The sequence below is a fragment of the Netta rufina genome (assembly GCF_964035555.1).
Source record: "Netta rufina genome assembly, chromosome: 8".
NCBI classification, from domain to species: Eukaryota; Metazoa; Chordata; class Aves; order Anseriformes; family Anatidae; genus Netta; species Netta rufina.
Genome location: NC_140131.1, coordinates 277750 through 298734, shown reverse-complemented (window position 1 = coordinate 298734; position 20985 = coordinate 277750). Strand labels below are relative to the sequence as shown.

The 20985-nt window shown below is 41.0% G+C and overlaps 1 protein-coding gene across 1 annotated transcript in view; it reads right to left on the bottom strand.

The window, feature by feature from the left end:
• Window positions 1–20985, bottom strand: part of ERICH3 (glutamate rich 3) — a gene marked incomplete at both ends in the record, with an annotated part of 34788 nt that overhangs the window by 11916 nt on the left and 1887 nt on the right. Inside the window, 10 exons of the mRNA XM_084291132.1 lie at window positions 5–303; window positions 2280–2466; window positions 3814–3994; window positions 4407–4625; window positions 6279–6434; window positions 6933–7013; window positions 7700–7828; window positions 9654–9728; window positions 10604–10729; window positions 12261–12354. Of these exons, the coding sequence (XP_084147258.1) occupies window positions 5–303; window positions 2280–2466; window positions 3814–3994; window positions 4407–4625; window positions 6279–6434; window positions 6933–7013; window positions 7700–7828; window positions 9654–9728; window positions 10604–10729; window positions 12261–12354 (1547 nt within the window). The remainder of the gene's footprint in view (window positions 1–4; window positions 304–2279; window positions 2467–3813; window positions 3995–4406; window positions 4626–6278; window positions 6435–6932; window positions 7014–7699; window positions 7829–9653; window positions 9729–10603; window positions 10730–12260; window positions 12355–20985) is intronic.

The following is a 20985-nucleotide window of genomic DNA, read 5'->3' as shown; positions in this document are numbered from 1 at the left end:
GTACCATTTTTACCAGTGTCTTCCTGACTATCTTCTGCCTCATGATTTAATAGTTTTTTCCTTTCTTCTCCTCTATGCTCCTGTCCGGTCTCCATTTTCTCTTCAATGGTTTCCATACTTGCTTCATGACCTGGTAAGATGACTAACACCAAATCTTTGCTTGATTTCTGCTCAACACTGCTATCACTTTGCTCACTGTGTGCTCCACCTTTCCAGGAACCCACTTGCTTTTCCTCATAGTCCTTCTCCATCTTTCTCTTGGGAGGGGATGGCTTTTTGTCCAGACCCATTGCAATAATGCACCTACAAAAAAAAAAAAAAAAAAGGAGAATTGGAAAGCATGGCATTTTTCTGTCAGTGAACAATGGAAAAACAGTAGACAGTGAGCTCTCCAGCTCATTACCAGTTGTGAGATCAGGCACGTATCTGCCTCCATTTCACCTCTCAGACAACAAGGATACTGATAACAACTGTCTTTGAGAAGCACCCTAAAATCCTCAAGTGCTCCACAGACACAGATGCAATTCTCCCTTGAAGGACAGTAAGGCTATCTGCACTTAAAGGTGACAACTGAAGGATAAGCAGTTTAGAGTCAAAATTATCAAAAGGGTTCATTAACTTCAAGCTACACCAAGCATGATCTGCAAAGACATAATCACTGTGAAAGGCAGGCAAGCTCCAAGTCAGAGGTGTACTGGATACAGATCCTGCATTATCAGCAAGTAAAGCAGTAACACAGGTTTTATGAATATAACATTTTTTAATTTGCCTGCTGGGTCAAATAACTGTGGGTGAAGAGGGGTATTGAATTTGGATTATTTAAAAATTCTGTTCTGTTTTTTATCTAAGAGAAATACAAACATATGAAAAACAAAATGCTTTGAATGACTTGTTGAGACTGCTCCTCTCATATAAAAGGAGTGCCAAATTCCCTTTCTTATGGTTAGGAGAAACACGTAAGAGACCAGAGTTCCTACTCCGAATTTAGCATTACTTGCAGACATAATGAACAACTCTACACCACCTATGAGTGTGAGGACATTGTGCTGCATATAATAAGTTGATTCAAATCTACAGGCAGAGTGAAACTGAAACTGGGAATTTCACTCTAACTAATCTTAAGTCTCTGTGGATAATTGTATTTTCTTCATAGACACCTATGTCTTAAAAACGTTTCCTCCACCTAAAATGCTTTTCATATCTAAAGTTTAAATGTAATTCCTCTCACATTACAGCTGTTTACAAACTACTGTGAATATCCCATCATCAAGAAGTCTAGAAATCTTTTAGTTTTGCAGGCATAAAATGTAAATGTGCCAAATTCTAAGAAGAGACTTTAATTATTCCTGGTATTTTTCAGGGACCTTTGAGATACTCAGTCATAGAATCATAGAATGGCTTGGGTTGAAAGGGACCTTAAAGATCTTCTAACTCCAGCTCCCCTGCCGTAGGCAGGGATGCCACCTACTAGATTAGGTTGGCCAAGGCCCCATCGAGCCTGACCTTGAATGCCTCCAGGGATGGGGCATCCACAACTCTTGGCAACATATTCCAATGGCTCACTATCCTTAGAGTGAAGAATTTTCTCCTAATGTCTAGTCTACATCTAACCTATTTTAGTTTAAGGAAGTTTAAGGAAGATTATGCTAAAATTAAAGCTTCTTGGCAAAACCAGTTGTTGCTCACAGCACCAACCTCTGTACCAAGAGAATGGAACTCTTCTCTGCACGGATTTGTTTTCAGAACATGGCTAACATTCAATACTGCCATATTCTGCAGCCAGGAGTATTACACTTTAGAGGCAGAGCTGTTTAATAATAAATGATCTTTTTATCACAATCACAAAGAAAACCCCAAAGACTACAACTTACTAAACAGCACTCTTGATATTCCTTATCGCTTCCACCAGAAACATGAAGGTGGCATGCTTATACCACTCCACGCCTATTCCTCCAAACTCTGCTGTTGATGAAGCACTGAATGCCTTCATGACAAGCTGACAGATGAAGTGATATGATGCAAATATTGTCCTTTGCTATGTGAACTCCACAGAGTGTTTGAAGAGGCAGCACAAAAGTCAGCTGACTTTGATGACATCCTTGAACGTAAGAGTTTGAAGGGTAAGCTTAATTATGCACGTTGCAAGGGGTACTCAGAAACTGACCAGGTTCTACAGAGCTGTGGAATGCCAGAAAGATTTAAAAAGAGGAAACAAGTGATAAATACTCTAAAAACTGGGCTGCTAAGACCCTGTGAAAAAAGTGCATGTGACTCCATACCTATAGCAAGGAGATGCTCCTTCCACGTTAAGAAACCCAAAGTATCCATGTCTGCCTCCCAGCCTGGAACGCTTCTGATGTTTGTACTCACAGCAAGAGCTCAACCTGTCCACTTGCATCCCATTGAGAAAAAAGGTGAGGCTGAATGGGAAACCATGGTGCCTCTTTGAGACAAACTGGAAGGTCTCTGAAACCACAGAAATGAGAGTTCAAAGAAAAAGGTTATGCTTTATGGTCAGCCCACTGCATTTCTTGCATCTCATCTACATCATTGCCAGAGCATCCAGCCCTCTGAGGTCGGCTTCTTCCATTCTCAGCTGTATTAGTTGGTAAAACTCTACTCTCCTCCAAACACAACAGTCTTATCTCGTTCCAACCCAGAAGTACCAGGATGGACACACCTGCAACAAGCTAATACATCGCCAGTTTAGCCACTTGCTGCTACAGCATTAATAGAAACGAGAGACTCTCATCTCAAAAAAAATGACTTTTCCACACATATCAGTGGCTCTGGGCCTGAAGTAATATGATCTTACTCATAGCAACACTAAGCAGCTGAAAGCTACTGTTTCTGGAGTTTTTTCAAGCTACTCTGCAAGGGCACTGTTAGGCATACAAATGTTAAGAGCACTGAGGCTCCTACCCAGCTCCCTTCCAAGAGAGACTTATTTGTAGTGCCTTTAATTACAATTCATGCTATCCTTCCAAAGTAAACTGAGCACACACAAGTAGGGAGGAAGCCACACTACGCCAGCAGGTTCCCTAAGAGGTATGAATGTAGCACAGAACAACAGGAGGACACACAAAGGACACCTTCTTGCACAGCTGGGACAAAGCTGCAATGAGTATCTTTAAATCAGATCTGTGGGCACACTGCAATGCATCCACAACGCCAGTGGACAGACTGAAGTGCAGGAATCTCTGCACCATCTTCCCATATCCAGTAAAAATGCAAATGCAGACACAGTGGGTTCTGTGAGCTGGAATGAGGGGTACAGCTCTCTTTCTCATGAGTGAAAATCTCCCAGTCATTTCCTGTTCCTAATTTTCCAGAACATAGTTTGACTTTTACTGACGAGATAAACCAGTGTGAGTAACCCTTGAGATATTGATGGAGTCACATTCATATAAAAGAGATGGAAACTGGGCTCTCGCTAGGTACTTTTCTTTCTGGAATAATAAACATGCATTGATATATCATAGCAAGTCAAAAAAAGATAGCATTTATGGACACTTTACAGCTAAAACTATTTTATTAATCATACATCCCTATACAAAATTAATCTAATCTAACAGTATTTTGATAAATCAGTTCTCTAAACTCCTTCTAACATAATTTCCAAAAGTAATTGCAACCTCAATTTCAATTATGAAACTGTAGATCCAGATTTCTCTTTGAAGGCAGATGGTGAAAAATCCTTGGATGCACATATCTTGACTGAGAACAGTTGAAATCATTTTGATATCACATCAGTATTTTAGCCAAAAAGATGTTGCCAGAATCAAAATGAACTCTTCCACTCTTTATCCTTACCTCCTTCCAACAGCTTGCCTTTGTAGACACAAAGGTTTTCTCCTCCACAATGTTGTTGACAGACTTTGACTTCATCTTTATAATCAGCATCATCATGAGACAAATGCACACTTTTTCCTAGAAAGATCATGGTAATAAATGCATTGCTGCGTAATGAGGGCTTAGGTAATCCTCCAGAATTCTGCAGCAGAAAATACATAAAAATGCACTCAGCTTCCAACAATAACAAAAAGTGAGCACAATGATGATACACATGCTTCATAAAACTGAAGCTTTCACTCTTTTAAGACAGTCCTTGAGCTGCTTAAGCTGAAACGTGCTTTGTAGCATACAGAAGGGCAAGGAAAGATTTCAGACTGAAATGCATTGAATGGCCTGAGATTGGAGAGACCAGCTTTAATGACCCATATAGTCCGTTCCAATCCTGTGTTCCTGTAACTTCACTTCCAGGAGGCATTCCTGGCTGGAGATCTAGTGTAACAGATGAAGTTTTCGTACACTCGGGGTGCTTCATAAATCCCCCTGAAGTTCTGAATGTATCAGTGAGGACGGTAATATACCTGTACTTAGAGAAGTAGAAAGAGACAACTTACCTTTGTTAAAAGTTGCTCTAAGCCATTTGGTGTGTGTGGGGGGCGAAATCGTCTCCCTCTGGGCATCCCATTTCTTGTTGCCTTTACACTCTTGTCTCCTTTTTGTAGAGGGGGAGGTGGCACTGGCATCACATAATTGTTAATAACAGGGAGTCGATATGGGGATTTACCAGTCACATATTCCATTGAGTTCATAAGTCTTAACTCAGTCTTCTCCCCCTGAAAAAAAATTTAACCATGTTAAACTGGTCGTGCAAAAATAGCTACTGAACATATTGAACTAACCATGGTTTTACTATTCTTTACTTTTAGAAACACACATACTTCTACAATTTCATACCTCCACAATTTTTTTCTATGAAAACATTTCTGTGCTAAACTCCTTTTTTTCCAATTTGCAAAGCAACAGGCAAAATGGAGAAACCAAGATCAGATTGGCTGAAAATGTCACACATAGATATACACAGTATTGTAAACCACGTACTACTAGTAACCATGCAGAGTCCTGATCACAAGCAGATAGAACTCTGCACAACCCCACAGCACTGCTGTATTCTCTCCACTGGCAAGCAAATTTCAAAGGAAGCAGAATCTTCCAATAGTAGCATGATTTGGCACCAATTATATGAGGTGTGGTTCACAATGCTTTTTTCCCATTTGTAGTGGAGGTTTAGTCCTCCTTCAGGATGAAATGCACACAGAACACTGGGGTCCTGAAACAGAAGACACAATATTCTGCAAGCATTGCATGCACTGGATCTGAGCTCTTTGACATGTCTTCATAATCTATAACTAATTTAGTTGTTTTGTCAGTAGCAAGCATTAAAGAAACCATTTAAATCACACATAATTTGCGAGTAGGCATATCATAGAATCATAGAATATCCCACGTTGGAAGGGACCCATAAGGATCATCAAGTCTGACTCCTGGCACCTCACAGGTCTGCCCAAAAGTTTAGACCATGCGACTAAGTGCATAGTCCAATGTTTTTTTAAATTCAGACAGGCTTGGTGCAGTGACTACTTCACTAGGGAGGCTGTTCCAGTGTGCAACCACCCTCTTGGTGACAACCTCTTCCTGATGTCCAGCCTAAACTTCCCCTGCCTCAGCTTAACACCATTCCTGTGGGTCTTATCTCTGGTGTTTATAGAGAATAAGTCACCTGCCTCTCCACTCCCCTTCGCAAGGAAGTTGTAGATAACAGTACTAAATAAAGCCAAAAATTCTTGGAGAAAGGATTGTGACCATCACAATACAGAGCAAATCCACGTCAGAGGTGAGCTATTCATACAGTGTCCACCAGTCAGTGGTAGCAGATCACAGTCCCATTCCAAAATCTCCCAGTCCCAAGGAACTCCTAACATAAGCCAGTTACATAATGGTTTTCTAGGACAGAATACAAATCCAAATCTCACCTGGGAGTAACTGTGTACATTTGAAGACTGTTTTGTTACTCTAAAGAGTTCCTGCTCTCTGTCCCCACTAGTGGGGCTTACTAGGACGAATGGTACAAAAAAAAAGAAAGGTTTTTGCTACTTCACAATTGTAGATGAAAATGAAAACTTATAAGACTGTGGGGAAATATTCCTGAGTTATCAGTGTTAACTGCGTGCCTGCCTTTTTCTCTACATAACAGATCTTACATTATGAAAGAGAAGTCATCACATTTTTCCTGGCTGTGACCAGGCATTAAACCATTAAAATAATGTCTTGAAAATTAAGGGTAGGATAAGAGAGTTCAGTGAAAGCTGCTAAACATTCGATAGGCATATTATCTACATTAAATATATAGTTCTGGGATCTACAGTATTTAGCAATATTACAAAACTGTCACTAAGATATATTATTTTCAGAATGAAATATGGCCTCACCCCACTAGCTAACTGCTGATCATTTTCAAGCATATGGCACTTTTGTTTAGAGCCTGAAGTCTTTGGAACAGACCCTACTACAGCACTGCTGTGAAGTGGCTGGAGTCGAAGTGGGTGTTGCATATTTCCTGGAGCTGTATGTGGTCGACAGGAAGTCTGGAAAAGGAAAAAGAAAACAGCTAGAAAATCTCAGTGTTTAGTTTCCAGTGCAGAACAGTACCATATAGAAAAAAATATAGCACTGATCAAGATAATCAGAAGTGATGAGTGGAGCTCAGGTATCTTCGGCAAATTTATTTTCTAGTACCTTCTGTTTCTGAAGAGCAACTCTCTTTTAGGGATCTCTAACTGAGCATTCAAAAACTGGAACTTCCAAAATAACCCTTGGCCATGAATCTAGCCTTTGTTACTGTCCATTCATGGTCTAACTTTGAAACAAACATAATGAACTCATAAAAACTGTAGCAATATGCTCTATTTTGCTGACTTGAGTACATGGACACAGAGAATTCATAATAAAATCATGTCTATTTTTGTTCAATACTCATCATTTTTCTGACTTTTATTTATTTCATCCTTCTCTTTTATACCCTTCAGAATATCAAGTTAAAATGTTAAAATCAAAATTAAAAAAAAAAAAAAGGTTTAACTCACTATCTTAAAAAAAGAAGACTCCTTGAATCGGTGTTGATAAGAAGGATGTCCACCACTATAATCTGCAAGTCCAGGTGCCCTCTGTATGGGATGAAGAGAAGTTCATTCAGGAAGTCTCTTTTCAGTCTGCACAAGTTATCATTATTGAAATGAAGAACCAGTTAGAACTGTACTATACATGTATATTTGGCCATTGACCTTAGACTTTGGAATCACTGTATTTCAAGAGTATATTAACATTCCTTCTCTACATGTTAACAGAGAGTAAGAGGCTTCTGAGTCAGAGCTCCAAAGCAAAGATTTCTGGAATGAATCATCATCTTATTTCATCCCTTCAACTCCTTTTTCTAAAAGACCTTCATTGTTTTCAGGATTTTACAACATGTGCAAATTTGCCTACAGTCACAGTATTTATTGACCACATTTACTGTACTGATACATACCTAACCTTGGCAGATAAAAGCCAAGGCTTGGCATAAAAGACATGGCAGATAAAAGGCAAAGATTAAAGCAGATTTATCTCAAAGCAAAATTAATTTTATGTATTCTAATGTGCCATTCCTGCAACACTGGCTTCCCTAGATTTCTCTTTTAGTGACAGAATCCTGCAAACAGGAAACCAAATACAAGTGATGCAGAATGAGACTCTGCAACAATCAGTCTGCAGACCATCAGTGGTCTAGGCTAAGCACAGATGTCATAGGTACATGTGCACGCTTTTTGTTATGTGTGCTAATATAGCATATGAAGCACTTGATGAAACTCACCATTTGTGAATGACTAGCTGGTTCTCCAGCCACTAAAGGATGCAGTCCATAATGACTTCTGGGACCAACTGGTGGATGTAGGGAGTGCACAGGGCTAGCACCTTCCACTGATCTTCTGGACCGTTCCACCTAAAAGAATGAAAATGAATGTATCCGAGGTATTAAAAATTAGGTATCAAACAGCATGTTTGAGCCTGCCTTCTGCATGTCTTTCATTGGACAGTTAAGACAATTAGCTTGACTAGACCCAATGGATGGCCTGCTAAGGAAGGAAGGAAATCATGGGAAGAAGGACAGAACAAGAGAGGGACGAGGGAAAATACTTGTTCCCTTCTCTGATCTATTTCTCTGCAGCCCTCACCAGCTGCTGATCCTCCCAGATTCTGTTCATCTGCCTTTTTTTCTGCGCATCTCCCAATTTTTAGTTTGGTTGAAGGTCTCTCTTAAATTTGCTTGCCTCTGCCACTTCCTTGCCCTGACTGCTGCCCGTTCCTACCTTTTTTTTCTCAAAAGCTCCACAGTGGACTGACTATACTTCTGGAAATAGAGAGCTATGTCTCTCATCCTCATTTTCTCAGTTATCTGTCTTTCTTCTTTCCTTTTAGATTAGTTACTCAGATGATCACTGAATGTGTGAGAAAAGAATAAATTACACTGCAAATTCCTGCCAGGTTCTTGAGTATCAATGTGGCATCACAGCAGAGAAACGGATCACATATCCACAGGCATCTCCCTTACATCTCTCACTGAAAGAAGCAGTTTTGGTTTATGTACCAATATTATCCAAGTGCAGAGTCCCTTAACAGAATGCCTTAGTCACACTCCTTCCCTACAACAACTATGCTGCTTCCATCTTCTAGTAGCAGAAGTTCTGTCAGTAAATGAGGTCTTTGCAATTACCAGAGTTAGTGTTTTTCAAGTACATCTCTTTTCTTTTCTTGATGAATTGCTCATAAATGTATTATTTAAATTCTAAAAGACTTGACATTGTTTTTCAACTGCTCAAAGAAGCAGCTAGCTTCTTAATACATTCTTCTTAATGTATGCAGGCTCCTAGTAAAGAAATAACATGGTGAGGATATTTTAGCCAAAATGAGAAAAAATTTTCCCCTAAACATTCAGATGACTTCATGGGGACAACAACCATTGACTTCTGTGGGATTTCATGGCTCTGAAACCACAGAAACAAGCTTTACTCACATCACACCAAAGTAAGGACTTCTGAAACCTCTCTTCATTACTTACGCGCTGTTTCTAGTAAATATCACGTGGATAGGCAAACAACTGATAACATGATCTCAGTGCTCAGCAACAATCAAATGCAGATAGTGGCTAGAATTACTAGCAGAACTGCAACACTTACATTAAATTATTAATCCAGGTCTGGTTTACCATTTCAAAACAGAAACAGTAGAACTAGAAAAGGTTAAAAAAATGGTAACAGTAATGAGAAGCCTGGAATGGCTCACATATGAAAGATTCAATGACTGAGGCTCTTCAGCTTGGAAGACTGAGAAGGAATATGAGAAAGGTATGTAAAACCATCAATGCCTTGGAAAAGGGAAACGGTTATTAACTTTTACATACTGAGAACAATGGAGCATCAAACAGAATTATCAGAAAGCTGATAAATGAATTATTGTGCAGAAAGGCAAGGACACACAAGTTGTTTTTTCATACAACTCTTAATTAAATACCACAACTGAGAACACTGCAGAAGTAGATTCAAAAGGACTCAGAAATATGCACAGAAGTTCCTGAATTTCTGGATAGAAGAAGGAGATGTAACCTGGGGCAGGATCATCTTCTGCTTGCCTGTTTCTTGTACTTGTCCCATAAACATCAGAGACAGGACACTTGGCTCACTAAATCTCCGGTCTAACTCATTCTGGCTGTTATTTAACAAAGCCAAATTGCCATGTCCCACCAGCACTCAGTAGCACTCAAGCCTTACCTTGTTCTTCTGCAGAACCCTCTCCTTCCTCATAGAATTTTCGAGTTTCCTTTTTATTTCCAGCTGATGATGACGCTATTAATGTAAGAGAAAGACGAATCTCATTAAGAGACATAACGAGATATCAATGAATACAAGAACACTTGTTTCTGTTCTGTTTATCACTTGCCTGTTCCCTGGTCATTAGCTTCATTTAATCCTATTATAAAACTGCTATTGACTCAATCCACTTGCATTATACCTGTGTATCTTAACATTGGCAAGGGTCCAACTGAGCATTTTTAAAGCTGCAGTGATTAACTCCATCCTTGATACACAGCAGGAATGTGCACAAATTTAGTACTCAGATAAGATATGCAATAATTTTTTTATTAGCTTGACTGGAAAAGTTTTCAAACAAACTAGCCCTGTGAATATCATCTTATAATCTATTTATTTTAAGTAATTTTACCCTCATGTACGAAAAGAAATAGGTGGATTCAGGTATACTAACTAATAAAGCTGTCATTCCGTAGAATGTGTCACAGATTTATCATCTGACGGAATGAACTCCAAAGCTATCAGCTCTCAGCAGGTTCTAATCTCTCCCATGCATGCAACTTGTGCTACTGTTTCCTAAAAAACTTTCCCTACATGCTTTCTTTAACCTCTTGCCCCATTTATAAGGTGACTACCAAAGTGCAGTAAGTGAGCCACTATGACAAGTGCTCCCAAGGCTGGGCAGTGTATGGCAGTGTATGGTATCCCTGTCCATAGCAGGGGGGTTAGAATTAGATGATCTTTAAGGTGCCTTCCAACCCAAACCATTCTATGATTCTGTGGTAACGGCTAGAGGCCAGTGGAGACTTCACACAGGCTACATCAAGCATAAAAATTGTTCTAGATAACAGCCACTAGCTGTCAGCGGGGAAGCATCTGAAAAGGCTTATCCATTCCTAGTAAATGCATACCTCCATGTCAAGGACCTTAAGAAATATGGCCCGAGCCAGGCACTCCTGTACATATTTCTGGTGATCCCTCCTCATAGCATTTAGCCGGTATTCTTTCTCAGGTATTATTCTTCCACTCCTTGAGATCTGCCATAAACAAATAATATGTAACTAAAAAGAAGAGAAGACAGAATAAAATATATTTCTACACAGAGCATAATTTTGCAAGAGGATTACTTTCTCATCACTAGCCGTCATCTCTGCTTCTGCTGTGGTGCTGGGACTCACCTCCCCAGCACAGAACTGTAGTTTCTCTCACCCCATGGACCCTGTCAGCCGAATGAAGAGAGCAGGAGAGAAGCAGCCACATTTCGTAAAAGCTGAGGCTCAATCTTACTCTTCGTGTACTGTCGCCTAACTCAGTGGAGGGGAATTAAATACTTGCCTTCCTACACTGTAAGGGTTGCATCTGCCTCTGCTAAACAGAGTCACACCTAGGAGTGACTTAAGTGCCAGTCCTCTCTCTTTCACAAGAAAACTTGATGTTTTTTCCAAGCTGAAATGTTTGATCCTACACATACACTGCGCCATGTCATCTATTCCTGTGATCTCTTCCTACCACTGTAAGTAAGCGCCTGTGTCCAATAATCTCTTTGTTTAATACAGAGGAGTCGTGAATTGGAAAGAATCATCTCATTCATCACATGAAGAGAAACAGAAAATGAGTGCCTTGTTCGTCCACATTAACTACAGGCAACACCACTTACATCTTTCAGCCTGTCAATATCATTACGCTACTATGCTACCAAGGGCAAGGAAATAGTAACATCTGGGGAGGCTATAGGTGCAAGCAGAACACTTTTTTCACTTCCACAAGTCTGTGCTCCTTGGCATGAGGTTTTCCCACCATCTAACTACGGATCCCCATCAATCCTGTCAGGGACTGGGTGGTGGAAACTGAAGGGGAACCCACAGCCCAAGGCAGCACCAAACACACAACTTGCCAAAGTCTCTGCAGTTTCCCTGCTGGTACTTTTAATCACCACTTCTTACAGCTGCTATGCTGTCAGGGTACCAGAGGCATCAGCTGGCTGTGGTCTGACAACAGGGAACAAGAGGCTGAAACTTTTCCTTCCAGCATTAAGCTGGCAGCAAGGAGCACAGCAGGCCATGCAGCAGCCATGCCCCTGTGGAACCACCACCCATCACCCACCTATGTGCCAGCATCTCCATAGCCCAGGTGTCTCTTGGCCATCCCAAAATGTGCTCAATACCAGCAGTGGTATTTCTTCATCTGTACTACTGTCTTTAAAACCACTCAGCACAGGGAGCTAAGCACTGAGCTCAGTATTACCTGTCTTTCTGCTGTTCTGATATCAGACTTATGCACTACAGCCCCATCCACAGCCCTGTGATATCTTACCAACCAACACTGGGAAATGACACAGTGGGAAATATCTGGACTGAACAAACCCGCCCTCAGTCACAGTGTGATCATATGTTTTTGACCTGGCACAGCATCATTTCATGTATTTGGCTAGCTGGTCAAATTCTTACCAACAACAACATGTACCTCTAACAAATAAACAACAGAACCATCAGTGTTTTGACTTTTCAATATTAAAATAAGCACAAATTCTTTTTTTTTTCCTCAAAAAAGGAAACTTTTCAATCTCACCAGTCCTGATCTCTGAAGATGTCGTCTTATCCTGGTATTGCTGAAATACCCAGCCAGGTGTTTGTCTGTAAGGCTATTGTAGGTTGCAAGAAACCTGAAATGAAATCAATACAGATGTCATAAAAGCCTCCTGACAGCCTACATGTTACAGATTTTTGCTGAAGTTAAAAAAATTACCCAATAGTTTGCTGTACAAAATGCTGTCTCGACGATTCACGTCCAGAATTTTTTCATATAAACACCCATTAGATTATGTAAAAGTAATATCTTGTTGCCCCATAAAGAGTCATATCAGAAACAAGTGACTTCTATGCAGCGTACAGCCGCTCAGAGCTGAACAGTGTACCAGTACCAAGGCACAGGTTCCAGCAGAGCCCACACCTGAAGGCCTCTTCCAAGAACTCCCACAAGAGCTGCCCCAAATAATAACCTCTGACCTGTGGCAGGTCAGTCCCATGCCATACAGAATTTGAAGCTGGATTCCTGGCTGAGTCCAGCAGACAGAGATCCCAGCCTATGCTTCTGCAGCAGGCCCTGCTGGAGCTTCACAAGCTATTGCTAGCCACCAGGAGAGAGAGTTCCCTGAAGTCCTGCACCATTGCACTCCTTCCACTGCCCCAGCACGTGCTCTGTGCCCCCTTCCTTCCATTGCCTGCTAAATGGTGCCAGAAAGGGCAGCCAGAGTTTCTGCCAGTTTTTGCAACTGCAATAATAACTTGGTTATTTCAAGTTATTGGAATTGGGTTGGGAGGCACCTCCAGAAGCCTTCTAGTCCAATTCCTTTGTGCAGATGAAGTCTGATGTAATATGCTTGAGCATATCAGTCCTCAATGCCAGCTCTCAGCCATTAATATCTGGTATGAATTACAAAAATGCAATTTTCAGTCTACTTATGTTAGCAGAAACTGCTAACACATACTTAAGACATGACACTTTCTGTAATATTTTCATTAGTCTGAAAGTCGGTATACACATTATTATATTAGGTGTAAATCTTCACTCTGATTATGACTACTTATTTGCGTTTTCAGCCAAAGCCATGTTTCTACCTGTTTTTATGGCACTTTCCTTTTCTTTATTGTTCCCACCATCACAGGGATAGCGTATCAAATTCATCAGTTGGAACACCTACACAGAAATCTAACTAGTTTCAATTCTGGCTATAAAAACGTAAGCTTAAATCTTCACCCTCCTTTGAAAGATTTTCTCAGTTGGGATTCAGCTACATGTCTGATAAAATGTTGCCTGACCAACAACTAATTTGTTAATGAATAGAAAAGTCAATTTCCTCCATTTCACTCTTACACCAACAGAACTCACAAGCCACACAAGAAAACCCATCCATGACAGCAAGATTAGGAACTGTCCTGCCTACTTCAGGGACCATTCTTTCAAACACAGCAGTTACCCTAGACTATTTAAACAAACATCCAAGAATGCTTGTCCCACAAATATATTTGTAAATTCAATTGCACAAAGACTGTTCAGGGCAAGAGTCATGACTTTTGTGATATTTATAGGCTACAAAGCATATGTTACTCTAGTACACTTTTTTTCTGGATGTTACCATATCGTAGCAGTTTGTCTGAAAATGCAGCTAGCATTGATGAGAATACTTTTCCCCTCTAAAAACAGCTACTTCATTTTACCAAAAATCATTGGGTCCACTCTATGGGACTGATTTGCTCAAGTTAAATTTAAAAAACAAACAAACAAACAAACAAAAAACTACTCTGCAGGAAACCAAAGAGTTTGTATAGAAGGCCAGCAAGCGCAGTCATCTCTTACACCATTCTGTCTGCATGAATGACAGTCCCGATACACCCACCAAGCTGCTATCTATTTACCACCTTTTTGCAGAGGCTGCTGAAAAGATGAAAAAGAGTACTCATCAAAACTGGGATTTCAGAAGATGGCTGAGAGGTGAAGGACAGTGCCTCTCTTTCAAGAATCCAGCCTCACCTAGTTTAGAAATAAGACACTGAAAAAACCACCATCCACTTCAGTATTAACTTATGCAGGTCAAAGCTAAAGACACAGATCTACATGTATTTTACCATAAAGTGCTCTCCAGATATTAAAGAGACTGGTCATCTTGTGCTGCAATCGCTCTCAAATGTCACTCAGTCTAACAGACTTCTGGGGCTGTGCTGTTTTAGTGGACGGACTGGTTGTGCTAGACTTCTGCTAATCTTTTCCTATTTAATGATCTCAGATTTAAGGTACATGGCTTCTTCTGTATCCAGAGCAATATAAAAGGGACCAAAATTAAATGCAAGAACCTCTTCAGTTTTTTCCAGCTCTCAGTTCCATATGCTGAAGATTCTCTTTAATGCATGCATGTAACAATTTGAAGTGAACAAACTGCAACTCTCTTATATTTATTGGTGAAAAACTGTAAAACCAATAAACATGGATAACCAGACAATGTAGACCAAAGCCCTCCCTTGCTGTACCCAAGATACGCCACACATCTCTGGAAAGCGAACAGAGCTCAGTCATTGCAGTTACCAAAGGTCAGTTCTTCCAAAAATTGAACCTAAAACAGGAGGGTTGAACACAAAACTGAAGCATCCATAATCTATTTTTATATAGTTCTTAGCATAATTTTACCTTATTTCAACCCTTGGGAAGCAGGACAAATAGCAGTGTGACAGTAGCCTTAATTAGGCTTAATTTTTTAATGTTCTATATTCATTCACATCTGTAAAATGTATACAATCAGATACATATTGCATAATATATTCATAGTGACCTTTCATCTGTGTAGGCAGAATATGTTTTAACTAACACAATAAGAGAGCTCTTCTTCCCTTTGGCTTTAAATTTAAATACCTGTATTACATATCTTTCAATGGGATCATTCAAGATAAATGTCTATTGCTAGGCTGAGTTACCATGCACAAAAGTATATTCAAGGAAAGAAAGAAGACTTTAAAAAAAAAAAAAAAAAGAAAAAAAAGAAAAAAGAGAGAGAGAGAGAGATGATGAATTTACTGGAATTTTATCTGGGGTTTCACAGTAATTTCACAGGTAGCCTACCAACAATAAATTGAACTTTAAACAAACAATTTAGTTTACCCTGTTATGCATATTGATTAAACACTGGTACTATAGCAACTGTTCTGCATTACTTTCTTCATCCATTGTTTGTGTTTGCATTTGAAACTGCAAGATTACATCAGTTGCACCTAAGTGTTTACTTATCACCTAGCAATTGCATATGGAGGCAGAGGAGAAACTCAATTCCAGTCCTTTCCATTCCATTTGATTCCTTCCATCTAATATTTCACGGACCATGGAATTAGTTAAAATGCAGTTCCCTCTGACCACAGAGATGTAGCAAATATAGTTTCACAGACATCTTTTTATACTTATTTTCTCATTTAAATTATGAACAAGTGAATTAAATTCAAAGTTCAACAGAGTATTGGGAGAAATAAGAAAATGTTTTGGGCCTGAACCAAAAGCCATGGGAACCGTTAGAATGCAACTGAATCCAGCGGGCTTTGGCAGAGCTACACCGCCAACAGAAGCCTGAACTCCCTGCCCAGATGAATGAATGCCTCCTGGCCAAGAAAACAGGGTGCCAGAGGGAGGAGCCATGCACAGCACCACAGGCACCGACCCGCATTCAACTTCAAACCAAATGCAGAAAGCAGGGGCTGGCCCTGCAAGCTCATGCTCACTTGGAAGGAGATCTTCTGCCAGTTTTCCTGCTTACTTCACATGCCCAGTTCACCTTCCTCCAGAAGATTTTAGGCAGGCATAGGTGGGATTGGGTCATATTAGTACTATGCCTTGGCTTGGTCAAAATCCTTCTGGACTATCCCATTGGCATCAAAGGATCAGACTTGTGCAATGCTCCAGAGAACAGAAGGCAGGCATACCTTCCAGTCTATGGGCTGCCAGGGTAAGACATTATCCTCTGGATGAGATTTGTGCCCTTCATTTGCACAACATATCTTCAGCGTATCTTCAAGCCTAAACTTCAGCCACAGCTTGTGTTCCCTTGTGCCAACAGATGACCACAGCACAGACGTGTGCAGTGTGGTGAAAGGGACACATCCCAAGAGCTATTTCCTTTCAGTCTCTGCAGACTCACAAACCATGAAAATTCAGAATGCTGCCTACAAATTACAGAGGTAAAACAGACAGGAAGATGATTCAGAAAGATGCAGTAGCAGAGCTGCTACAACACAGGTCTGGACTCATTATTAACTTCACAGAATAATGCAGCAGCTTTTAACTTCTGAGCAAGTTATCTGAGATATAACACTAAAGTTATCTAACTTGATATCAGTCAGAAACAAGCTCCTCAGCAAAGCAGATCATTGGTTTCATTTATTTCTCTGATCCTGCACATACTAACAACAAAAAGTAATAGAAGTTCCTGTCAAAGAAGTTATCTCCTTCAGATTTAAATATTGAAGTTATACACAAATGTCACCTCTAAATCCTCTATAACAGATGAAAGTGCAGAACTGACAAAAATGCTTGTTGGAAAAACACATAGCAAAGAAAAAGCATCAGTCTTAAACAGAATTATGCAAAATGCTTGTTACTGCTATACCTTAGTAAGCCCAAAAAGTCATTTTTCTGGATATTGCTGGGAGTCATTTTTCTCTGTCCATCTTGTTTATTCTCTTATTTAAAAAATCTGCTTTGTTATTACAATTGCAGGCATTTTTTCTGGCATAGAACCTAGACTGACTAACCTGTAGTTTCTGGAACTAGTTTTGAAGCTCTTCTCAAAATTAGTATCTCACTTGTTTCTTTGGTATCACTGCCAATGACTACATACCATAATTCATTCAGTAATTTCATATTTAAGGCTCTTCAGAATTCTTGGATATAATCAGTTTGTTCCTGATTTTTTTGATCAATTTGTTCAAAATCCTCCCTCACTTGCATCTAAATTTGAGCTGAGTTCCCCAAATTCATGTCCAATCAAGACTGATTCAAGTTAAGAAATCTTAAATTCTTCAACAGTGTCATTTCAGACATAGAACTTTTACTACAGTCACTGAAAAACAGTAGCATCGTATCTTAACGAGAACTTTTCAATTAAGTCCACTTTTTCCATAAATGTCCTTTATCTTGCTTACTATCAGAAGCCAGAATACACTTTACATTACAATAGAGATTAATTACAGTCTTAATTTCTAAAGCAAAAAGCCAATAGTCAAAAAACATTTTGCTTCTCACCTTACTAGAATTTTACAGCATGGGACCATGTAGAAAAGACCAGACCAGACCAGACCAGAACAGTTGGAAGGGACCTTCCATGATCATCAAGTCCGACTGCTGACCCCTTCACAGCTAACCAAATGTTAAAGCACATTATTCAGGGCATTGCCCAAATGTCTCTTGAACACTGACTAGCAAGGGGCATCTACTGCCGCTCTAGGAAGCCTTGTCCCAGTGTTTGACCACCCTCACAATAAAACAATTTTTCCTAATGCCCAGCCTGACCCTCCCCAGCCCGGCTTTGTGGCATTCCCGCACACCTGTCATTGGTTACCTGGAGAACTAGTAAAAACGAAAATTGTTCCAATTTACATGCAGCTTTTATTAACCAGCCAGTTCTACTGAAAAAGAGCAAACCTCTAAAGCTCAGTTAACATGGACCTGTCAAGGCGGGGAAGAGCTGCCAAGGAGCTCTCCCATCAGGTGAGGCCAGCTACGATTCCCATCCCCAAAGTCATCTGAGCACAAAGACTTTCCGGACCCCCAAAAAGGTGGGAAACTAAGTCAGGTCACGTCCTCGCCCAGGGCGCACACTCTACCAGAAGTCATGACGTGTGGGGCACATGGTCTGCGTGGGTACCTAATGACCTCAGGAAGCCCAGGCCAGAGGGAAGCAGAGCACCCTGCGTGCCAGCCACCAGCGCGGGGCAGCAGACTCGTCCCCTCCCAGGGCTCTGCACTGCAGCAGCTTCACCTTCAGCCTCTGACACAAGCGGCATTTCCACTGCTTGCCTCTCACGCTTCAGTATCGCTTACATTTCCAGGGTGACACCTTCACAGCTCATTCAGGAAAATTAATTGCTGTCACTGGAGCCAACTCATCCTTTTTCCCCAATAACAGAATTAATAAATTAATAAAGGCAACTGCAAATACCCAGATCAACTGGCGGAATGGTACCACAGAAACTGGAAGAGCCACAGTTTAGTTTGCTGTTTTAAAAATGTATTTTGGGCTAAAGTACAATACGCATCAGACCAAAATGCACAGAGAACTCCCTTTGCAGCACAGGGAGTCCAGCCGTGTGTGACAGACCACACAAAACATAAAACGCACTACAGCTGATGACTAGGACTTCAGTAAATCAAGGAACTGCCCATTTGGAACTCTACATTCTACATGAGTTTCATTGCATTATCATTGCCACTGTTATTTTATTAACAGTATCCATTTTTTTATCAGCTCACAGTGCACCTTGCACTGTATTCAGAGCTAGTGCTGTGTATCACAATGATTTTGATGACCACTCTCAGTGTTTTGAAGGGACGTCACGACAAAAAGTCACAGCAGGCCTCTTACGTTAGTTTTATGAAGCAAATGTTCAAAGTTAATACTTTACTGTGCAATGAAGTCAGTGACTGCTCACCAAATAAATAATCTAGGAGGGCATCAAACTTTAGTTATTGATTAGTAGAGGCACCGGGAGTTACAGCTCCTGTGTCATATGTTACAACTGCAGCTTATTGCTCCAGTCAAACAACAGTCCCAGCCCTGACCTGAGAGAGGCATTCCTAACCTTTAATAAACCACTGAGTCTTGCATTGTTTCTGCTGGATACATAAACAAGAAAAGCTTGTTTGGCTTTCGGGCAGAACAAATCTAACCATAACACCAATGCACAAGCTGTTAACCACAAACAGCAATTTCAATATTGCACAAGGCAGGGGCACCTGCAACAGCACAATCTGCTTGGGAGACAAGATGGCTCTCACAAGGCCTTCCAGATACCCAACAACCATCTGCCATTCCCTCCATACGGAAATTATTCAGCAACTATGAACTACAGCCTTCTTCCCCAAAAAAGGCTATCAGGGTCTTTAAACATCATTAAGATCAGATTTGCCAAAGTGTTTTTCTTCTGCAGAACTAGAATTCAGTATTAAATCCTGGAAGCCAGGACTTTGTGAATCCTAGCTGGGAATGGCCTAATTGTCACACATGCAAAAAATAGATGGTACGATTTCATCACAGACATTCGGGAAACAGACTGCTGCCTTTGTTACACTCTTTGTTACATAAATGCTGATTTTGTTTGGTGACTCCAAGTTCAAGCTAAGCGAAACTGACTACGATGTGTTTGCATTCCTCTCTCTTTGGGCCTCTCCTCTTCCCCTCAGCCTCCACAAAAGGAGGTTCTTGCTGTGTTCCGACACAGGCTGTAACACTTGTAACTAGGCCTTAGATCACAGCCCTTCTGCAAAGAAGGGAAACCATGCACCTGAGCAAATGGGTCACTGACTGACGAACAACTGCAAAGCCTTTGGACTTTACCCCTAGGCACAGCCTGAGTTTCTACATTTATTAATGTTCTACTAATGTTCACTACTACTGCTCCTTTTATGAGAAACCGTGCTAGAACTCAACTACTGAAAAAAAAAAAAAGATGAAAAAAAAAAAACAACTACTCACTGAAATCAGCAGCTGACTTGAAAGTTTAATGGGACTTCGGATTCTAACAATAATTAATTGTTTTATTTCAAGCCCACAAAACCCTTAAGCACATGTGTAGTTTTACTCAGGTGGTAACTCAACAAAGTAAGGGGGAGGTTGTGGTTGCTCCAAATCACTCTGTATCTCTGCTCAAATATTTGCAGGACCACTTTAGCCCCAGTCATTTGGTCTCCCACTGAGATACGCAGGTCACACCTGCCTGGGTTTTTGTTTCAAAAGCTTTACACAACTTTCCCTACCCTTCTTCTGATAGACCTACTTAATGGCCAAAGCACTGAGGATTCTTTGCCCAGATACTCGGTGAGAATGTTATCATTTATTTTATGAATGCTTTGCCACAAGAGGGATGGTCACCAAGCTCAAAGGCATCTGTAGGTCTAACAAGCAAATGAAAGTGAAGTTGTTCTGCGGGTATCCAAAAGCAGCCATGCTGCACTAGAAGCAGTGACTTGCTCAGCGCTCTGCCTGAGCCTGGTGCAGGATCCTTACAAAGCTGAAGGCACACAACTGTAAAGTCCTGGTGGCCATGCCCTTCCGCACAGCCTGGCTGTGAGCTGCTCTGCTGGAAAGGCCCTGCTGGGTCCGGAGGGCACAAGCCGAGGAGGTGCCAGCTGCAGGCCCCAGCAGCGAGGGAAGCCAGCGGTACCCTGGCTGTACAGAGGGGCATGGCCAGCAGAATGAGGAAACAGTTTGTCACCATTACTTGGCACTCACTAGACCCCACATGCACTGCTGTGTCTGGTTTTGGACATTTGGAGGCCACTGGGACATTGGGAGCTGGAGCCCTTGCCATGGGAGGCGAGACTGAGGGAGCAAGCGCAGCCTGGAGCAGTGGCAGTTCTGGGGAGCCAGGCAGGCCCCCACTGCCATGCATCGTGGGAGGACAAGAGACAATAGATGCTGGTAGAAACAGGAGAGGTGCAGGCAGGGTCTGATGGAGAAGCTTTTCCTCATGAGGATAGTCACAGGGTGGAGAGGTCGCCCACAGTTTCCATCCTTGCGGTTTCCAGGATCAGTTTGGATAAA